Consider the following 8,845-nt stretch of genomic DNA (forward strand, 5'->3'; position numbering starts at 1 on the left):
GAAATTAAGTATGAAAACAATTTTGTTGACAACTATAATAGCTTTCACACATCTTTATGAATCATAGCTCTTTACAGATAAATACATTGTATACGTCCCTTTTATTTCATATAAAAGTTTTTTCTAATTCTAATTGTTTTCCCTTTCATTTTACACCCATGGCACAAAACAGTCGCGATGAGATCGTCTTTGATAAGGTTGCTGACATCAATGCATCCAAAGAAACCTGAAAACATTCGTGTTCAAGTACTCTTGCTTTGGAAGCAAACTTAAAAAACAACTCAAACATGTTCAACAGCTTGGACATGATTTTAATTGACGAGTAGGTATAATTTTTTCTTTTTATTATTATGTTGCTTTTAATTTATAAAATTTAAAACTTAACCAAAAAAATTTCAATTACATGGCACTAAAATACAAGCAACAATAAAAAAAAAATTCATTAGTTCGTTTGAAGCCCTCTTTGTTGAAGAATCTGTAAGGGAAATTAGTAGTTTTGGTATGACCGAAATGAAAGAGATTACATGTTGGTTGATCATAAGCATTAGAATAATTTCTACAAAACAACCAAAGTTCGTGTATAAAATGATTTTGCTGTCATGGTGGATCCTTATAATTTTGTGACTTTCCAGGATTTAATAGCCAAGAATCTCGACACTCGTGTTGCATTTAGTAAGATTTTATTTTAACATTCTACCTTATATACACGTGAATATTTATTATATTACACATCTATAATACAACAACCGTTTATTTTTTTTTTCAAGATTTTCATGGTCAGGTTGTGTCGACTAATCTCATGAAAGTGATTATTGAAAATTCAAGGGAGAAACGGTTGATGAACTTTGTTGATTAGGATCTAAGTTAAGTATATGTGCTTAAAACATTTTATTTTCTAAAGTATTTACACCTTTAATTATATTTAAGTTTTATATTTTTTGCTTTTTTACTAATTAATTATTTCTATTAAATAATTAATGGCATTTCACGTATGAAGAACAAATCTTATAACAATTATATAATATTTTCAATAATTTTGTTTATTTTCTAACTATAACCTAACAATTTTTTTCGTATTTGATGTATGTAAATAAAGACCCGATTAATTGTATTTAAATGAGGGGGTCTTATATAACATTGAAGATAGATGAAAATAAATTAGTTAAATTTATATATAAAAACCAAACAAACTATTAAAAGAAGTTAACCATTAGAGATGCTCTTAGTATAAGAATGTCTATAATACATTTATATTTTGTACTATAGCAATAAATAAATGAATCCAAATAATATGTTATTCACATAAGCCATAAATTACATATGAACATAAAGTATTTATTCCTATATTCATTGGAAAGATTCTAACGAGTTGTTTTTTTTATTTAATGAGCTTTATTGGTTAAGCACTTAATATGGACAACTATATATGGTTGTTTTTTTTTTTACTTGATCCGGACATAATAACTTAAGGCGTGTTCGTCACGGAGCGTCTGGGAGCTTGTAGTTTCTAGTGTTTGACAAAATGCTCCGTTTTGAACAAAAAGTCTTGTTCAACACTACAAGCTTCTAGCGTTTAGTTTAAACAAAATGCTCCAAATCCAAATGTTACTTCATGTAGCGTTTAACAAAATGCTACAAGCTACCCGCTACCAGCTAATTTTGCCGAACACGCCCTTAATGAGTTAAACCTAAAAAACATGACTTAATGTATTATAACTCCTCTCATGTTAAATTGATGAATATTGTTAAAATGATCATTTAATTAGTCTCATTAATACTATGTATGCAAGACTTTGTCCACTCAGCCAATTTACCCATGCACCATTTAACTAGAAAAAAAGAAACAACCCCTAACATGTACATGACAAAGGGAGAAGCCATAGACTTCAAGGGTTCGAGACTAGCTTCCTACAAAATGAATGATCAAATCAAGACTAGTAAAACAAAATTATGATTCAAAACTCATAAAAACCAAAACTATTTACAAGTCTCTTTTTATGTTTCTTAATCTACATGTATGTTTTTTTTTTTCTTTCCTTTTAGTGTTATAAACTCCTAGTGATGCTCACCAAGTAAAGGTTTCTTTTCCTTTGGTTTCATGCTAGCTCTTCGAACCACATCCCAAGCCTTTTGTGGTGCAACCACTCCTTGCTGTGTTGCAAAAAACGACTCGTACCCTGGCGAGTCAAACGCAAAACCAGTGTGCTTTGACTTTTCCTTTGGTAGCATCGCAAATGCATACTTTCTTTCATCTTCTGGGCTCAGTTGGCCGCCTATATCAAGCAATCCCGCACCAACCGTATCTGCCTCATCTCTGTGTATCTCTTGAACAATCTGATAATCGTACGGGTATAACCATCTCTGAAACCTGAAACACTCACACTTTTAAGTGTCAAAATAATAAATTAATACCAACATGACATGACATAACAGAACACGTTGTACTGTGTAGCTGCTCATCATCAAAAATAACCCTAGAAAACTTACCCTTGGTATACGAAGTCCAATAAAAGTGCAACAGTGGGAATAAGAATGACCATCAGATAGAAGTAGATGGTGCTCATCAGCACATAAATACTAAAATAAGTCCCCTGAATTCAAGACATAAAATATAAACAAATTTAGCAGAGATGATAAACAATTTAACCTAATATATATACACATACCTTATCTACAAAAACGATGGCATATATAAAAATGAATATGAACCACAACAACACACTCCCACCAATGCTTATAATATGCCACCTCGTAACCGTACTACACATCATTAAAAGCCGCAAATTGACGGTTATGACAAGACACGTAAACGCGGTTGTGCTAACGTCCCACTGCCCCAACATTTTCCCCAACGAAGTCAACCCCGCAGTACTCGAAATCACCGCAAAATTATACACAATTATCGATTGATAAACCGAAATCAAAGCCAAAATCCCAACAACTTTCCAATTAAAAAAACTATTATTCACTCCCTCTTTATACAACTGCGGATACTTCTTCGAAAGCTCCGCCCCCACATCCTACACACACATGACACAACGGAATGGAATCACAATGGAGTGATGAACATGGGAATGGAATCGGTGATTACCTTGTCGAGGAGTCCGACAATGACAACCGGGAGGGCGGTGAAGATGACGTTGTATAGAGACTGACACCAATCGTCGTAGAATCTTTGACCCGAGTATCCGGTGTTGAAAGTGTACCAGAATTGAGTCAATGTGAATGTGAGATTTTTGTAGAAAAAATAGGAAACGACTTTGCATAATCTGAGATAAGACCATCTTCCATGAACAAGGAGAAGATCTGTTAGAAACCGGAATTGAGCAATTGCAAAGTCACTTGCCATTACTGCTTGCATTCCTTCTAGACCGCTTATTCCGACTCCGATGTTTGCTGCTTGAATCATTCCTACATCATTCGCACCATCACCGATGCTTAGTGTTATTTTATTCGCCCCTATTCTCACCAATCTTGTCACCTTTTTTAAATAATCAACAACGTTAGTTATCGATAAACAAAAAAAATTTAATGTTGATATATTATTTTACCTGTGCTTTTTGTAAAGGAGAAACACGACAGCAGACAACTGAATTACAGTTCAAACTCAAGTTAAGCAAAATTGACCTCAGACTTGGGTCTAATGCATACATTAAACACTTTCCATCTATAAGAAGTGCCAACTTTTGACCAGATGTGCCACGGAGGATCGTCATCGCTTCCTCATGGTATTTTTGTAACTCGTTTTGAACTGTCTCTTTTATAAGCTGAGCGATCTCCACTGGGTCACCCTGGTTATATATTTTTTTTCATTATTATTTTAATAAATTAAGTGTATTGAAAATTCTGATATGGTAAAATTAAGTAGGAGCTATTGCTTACTCTGTTTTCAGCATCTCTGATCTCATCAGTTTCTGAACTGATAATAAACTGTTTCATCTCATTGTTGATCAACTTGCAAGCTGCGAAAATTAAAATCTTTCTAATGAGATTAAATATATATAAATTATGAAGAAAGGGGGGAAAATGAGTTATATACCATAAGCTATATTTATTGCTGTTTCTAATTTGTCCCCTGTAAGCACCCAAATCTTTATTCCAGCTTTAGCAAGAGTTTCTATACATGATGGTACCCCTTCTTGAAGCTTGTCTTCTATAGCAGTGCATCCAATTAAATTAAGATCCGTCTCAATCAATTCCGCCACCTGTTTTTAGTTTTACATATTTAAAAATAAAAAAATAAAAAAACCAGAACAGAACAGGGTGTACCTCGTCCAATTTCTTCTCACGATCCCGTAATGCAGATTTTGCATTGATAAATTTTTCATTCCAACTTTCATAAACGTCTTCACTTAATTCTTTATAAGCCAGACAAAGAGTTCGCAATCCAGCTTCTCCATATTGTTCCATATGCACCCTCGTAATTTGTTTAATTTCATCGCTTCCAGCCCCTAATCTTTCGTAAATTACAGTATCAGCCCCCTGTGATCAACAGATTCTAAATTAGTAGTCAGTTTTCATGTCAATAAAGAGCTTCAAGTTTGCAATGAGAGCCTTACTAGTTTACTAGATTCTTACTTTGCAATACAACACAAGCCTCCCGTTTTTGTAACGACATACAACAGATTGCCTCTTTCTAGTACTATAAAAAAGGTAAAAAAAAAATAATTATGGTCAAATAACATACCATGAACCATCAAGTCAAAGAGTTGACCAAAATATTATATACCTGTTAAACTCAAGAACATTAAGGATTTCATATGAAACATCTTGAACATTTCCCATTTTCTCAACATTTGATTCACGAACATACACCATTGTAGGCGTACGCCTGAAAATAGTTTATATCTATACATTATACCATAATAATTATAATAAATAATAATTAGAAATTTAAAAATACCTATAGAAAAAGAAGCCAAAGTTTTTTGCAGCAGTAACTAAAGCAGCTTCATCAGGTGATGCAGCTTGATATTTAAGTTTATCGGGTGTCTCTTCACCTTCCGGGAGTACAGTATGACATATAGCAAGGCATCTGAAAAATTCCTAAACAATCAAGGAAAAAAAATAATCTTAATAAATTATTAAAAACTTCATGTTAAAACAATTTATATGAAAGTAAATTAATTACCCTACACATCTCAGCATTAGGCTCATTCCTCCAAGCACCAGACATAAGTCTAGCATCATCAAAATTAAACCCCTTATCACGTGTTGCACTTGATGGTCTTTGAACCTATGAATTTAAAAAAAATAATAATAATAATTTTAAAAAAAAAGTTATATAAGTTTTTCACAAATTTATGAATTGCATTTGCATACCTCTTCAATGTCTGCAGCATTCTGTCTAGCTACTCCCATTTCAATTTCACTAACACCACTTCCATAAGTTTCTCCACCAACAGAACACTTGAAGAACTCCATTAAATTTCTTGTTAAAGTTCCAGTTTTATCAGAGAAAACATACTCAACTTGCCCAAGTTCTTCATTCAGATTCGATGTTCTTGCTAATGCAGGAGTGTTGGTTTCAACATGATACATATGCAAGTCATTGTTTATGAACTTAGTTGACTGAATAAACTTGATCATCTCAACAGAAACATAAAGGGAAATTGGAATGATTGGTGAATAGAGAGTAATCAGTGTAAAGATGCTTAGAACAAACACCACAAGTCTGTTTCCTGGATTAAACTGTTCAGATTCCACATTAACTTGAAGCTGTAGGTAATAATACCTCACATCCACAAATAATGCACTGTGAAATTTATGAGGAAAGGTCAAAATGGGAAACAAAATTTATGACTTATGAGCATGATAGTTGATAATACCTTCCTATAGCACCAATGATACACAGAGTTAGGAGAACACCAAAAAGAGTAGCGATTACTTTGTCAAGTTTCTTCTCAAGTGTACTCCTTTTTGAAGGGACATTCATGGTGTTCATCATTACCTGTATTTTAATACAGTTTAAACATAGTTTTGTAATTGTAATATTGTATACAGATAGAAAAGATAAGACATGGAATAATTTAAAAAACCTTAGTCTCGTGTCCAGTAAATACTACAACCCCAACAATGTATTCTGTATTGCGTAGACTGCATCCCTGAAATTTCAAAAAATTATATATATATATATATATATATATATATATATATATATATATATATATATATATATAAAGGAAGAATTTGAACAATAAGAAAAAAGAAGTATAATATTAATATCTTACTCTCAAAACAATTTGATTTGGACCAAGGGGTAGAGTTTGTTTTTGGACTATCAAATTACCAGTGAAGGTATAAAGTGAATTATTTGGTTGTTCACATTGTATTTGGCCTGAAAATGGTATATATAAAGACATCATCAATGTAAAAATGGAATTCAAGAACTTAAATTAAAAGTATAATAAACATATAATATAAGTTATATATAACCTTTGAATTCTGAGGCTTTCTCTTGTGTCACATAGTCCCATGTCTTCTCCATAGCTTTCCTGATTTTAAGATTTGTTTCACCATCCAGATTTGCAGTCTATGAACATGGAAAATGCATAAATTAAAATGAATCATATAACAAAACCAATCTGAATTCCTTTTAATTAATAAACTTGGATTGAAACAGACTTCAATATAGCAAATGCCATCAGGATTTGTAGATGCAAGGAGTAATAAATCTGCTGGAAAGAACCCATCTTGCTTCACCTACAACAACCAGATGAACACTAAGATTTGCATTGAACTTTTAATAATATTTATAATTTAGTGATTGATTTGTAAATGTAGAAATGGAGAATACTTACTTTAACAATATCCCCAACCTCCAGCGACCTCCAGGGTACAGATTCCCATGTTTTGTCTTGCATCAAGTCAACAGGAGAATTGTTTATTGTCATATCATTTTGAAGCCGCTTCTGTTAATAATTAGGGTTTTGTATATGAATGAGAAACATAAACAACTATAAGAAACATAAGCAATAATTGCACTCTTAATGCTTACCCAATCTTCAAAAGCCTCCTTAACAAGAGAGACAAAAAGCACAATGCTTAGTGGGATTACATTTGTGACTGGACTAACAGGACTGTATAAGAAAAAGAAGTGTGTTAGGAGTGTCAATAAATGTAATTTCAAATGTTATCATTCTAGGGTTCCCTTTCTGCATATGCATACCTAACAGGTGTAAATGATAAACATGAGATTGTAAGAAAGTAGAGGTTAGCCACCCGCCTGAACTGTCAGTTACAAACAAGAACACCATGTCAATATATTACAGATTAGCTTTATTGTAAATGTAATTATCTGTTTTACTTTTACACCATCTTCACAATGATTTACCTGTTCATACAGCCCCTTTGGGAGAAAAGTAACAAGGTTGTACTTCGTTGTTGATACCGCATTTCCCTGATTACATGAAATAAATTAGTCACGATATGAAGAAAATTGAGATTAAGTGTTTGTAAAATTTCATGCTCCTCAAGAACGCCACCAGATGCTAAGCGTCCCTAGGAGTGCTATAACTAGAAGGAATGGTAAATAGCAAATTTGATAAACTTCATATAAAAAAAGGGGTTGAATCGATAGAAATCATGAAGGTTTAAGAGCTAGAAAGGTACAGGCATTGAAAAGAAACCCTATTCATAATTCAAGCGCCAAATTTGAAAAGAATATTATAAAATAAAGTGTAGAAAACAGTTATTCAATCGATTGAAGTTTTAGGCAAGAATTCTATGTTATGTCTATATAATGTAGATAGAAATACCAGGTATTTGGCGAGATAGTTGGCTTCGCGATCGTTACAGAAAACGGTGCGATAACCTGGCGCCTGAGGATGAACGTTACGTGATGAGGAACCACTATCGGAACCACCGGCAGCACCTCCGCCGCTATGTCTTGGTCTGGATGTCGCTTTCCTTTCCGACATCACTTTCGCCGATTGCAAACGGTTGAATCAACCAAAAACTCCGATGAAAAACTCAATCTCATCAAAACAAGAATTGCATAATACTTATAAAAAGATAATCATTTTCTTGCCGTAAATTCCAGAATCTTTCTAGAAATCAAGTTGAATTCTGGTAGACACATATGATTTTAAATTCTCCCCTGTTTCTTCGTCTTCGTTATTCAGACTTCCAACGGAAAATAAAATCCAAGCCGCGCGTAAGAATCAACATTATTTTCAATTGTTAAAAAACAAAATAAGTTACAGGACCATCTGCATTACAATGGGCTAATTATTTTTATAAGAAAAAATTAAAGGAAAAGTTAACAGTAATCTAACCATTGTAATTGAGGGTTTTAAAGAAACTAATCATTTTTTTTTTCAGTTTTTTGAAAAGTAATCGTTTTTTTTTTTCGGAATGCCCTCGTTCCTAAGGTCTATTCATATTCTGAAGGTTTTTTTTTTCTCTTTTTTTAATTTTCAAAGAACTTTTTTATGTTTGGGATTCCTAATGATACATTTCTAAATATTTAATGTCACAGTTTCATAGAAAGTCTAATTTTATACACTAATAATATTGTATATAGGTTATATTATTATGTTTATTTAACCATTTGTTAAAATTAAGTAAAAAACAAATTTTTTTTCTCGACATTCCAAAATTGTTCATCGGATTTCAGACTTGTTCTTGAAATTTATAGTTTTTTTTTTCTGAAATTCGAAATTTTAGTCTGGAATCCGGAATGTCATTTCGGAATCAATAAAAAAATGTTTTTTTTAGTCTAAAATACTCATTTCAAACCAAATAGGTATTTTTGAAGAAAAAAATTGGTTATTTTGTTCAAATAAACATTAAAAAGTGGTTAATTTTCTAAATTTAAATATATATTTCTTTTTTTTCTACTAAT

General features: G+C 32.2%; 1 protein-coding gene across 1 annotated transcript; it reads right to left on the reverse strand.

The window, feature by feature from the left end:
* Positions 1 to 1,938: 1,938 nt before the first annotated feature.
* Positions 1,939 to 8,141, reverse strand: LOC145169407 (phospholipid-transporting ATPase 3-like). The gene is made up of 23 exons (XM_079087968.1): positions 7,758 to 8,141; positions 7,334 to 7,399; positions 7,169 to 7,230; positions 6,998 to 7,079; positions 6,801 to 6,911; positions 6,625 to 6,702; positions 6,436 to 6,532; positions 6,231 to 6,337; positions 6,039 to 6,104; positions 5,829 to 5,950; positions 5,323 to 5,755; positions 5,132 to 5,236; positions 4,904 to 5,046; positions 4,730 to 4,831; positions 4,579 to 4,642; positions 4,270 to 4,482; positions 4,040 to 4,205; positions 3,883 to 3,962; positions 3,552 to 3,791; positions 3,092 to 3,481; positions 2,667 to 3,020; positions 2,488 to 2,591; positions 1,939 to 2,368 (listed from the first exon to the last, which is right to left on the reverse strand). The coding sequence occupies exons 1-23, from the start codon at positions 7,917 to 7,919 to the stop codon at positions 2,056 to 2,058; spliced, it is 3,660 nt and encodes a 1,219-aa protein (XP_078944094.1). The 5' UTR covers positions 7,920 to 8,141; the 3' UTR covers positions 1,939 to 2,055.
* Between the last annotated feature and the right edge of the window lie 704 nt (positions 8,142 to 8,845).

This window comes from Lactuca virosa, chromosome 4 (genome assembly GCF_052849685.1).
Source record: "Lactuca virosa cultivar CGN04683 chromosome 4, Lactuca_virosa_CGN04683_v6, whole genome shotgun sequence".
Taxonomy (NCBI): Eukaryota; Viridiplantae; Streptophyta; class Magnoliopsida; order Asterales; family Asteraceae; genus Lactuca; species Lactuca virosa.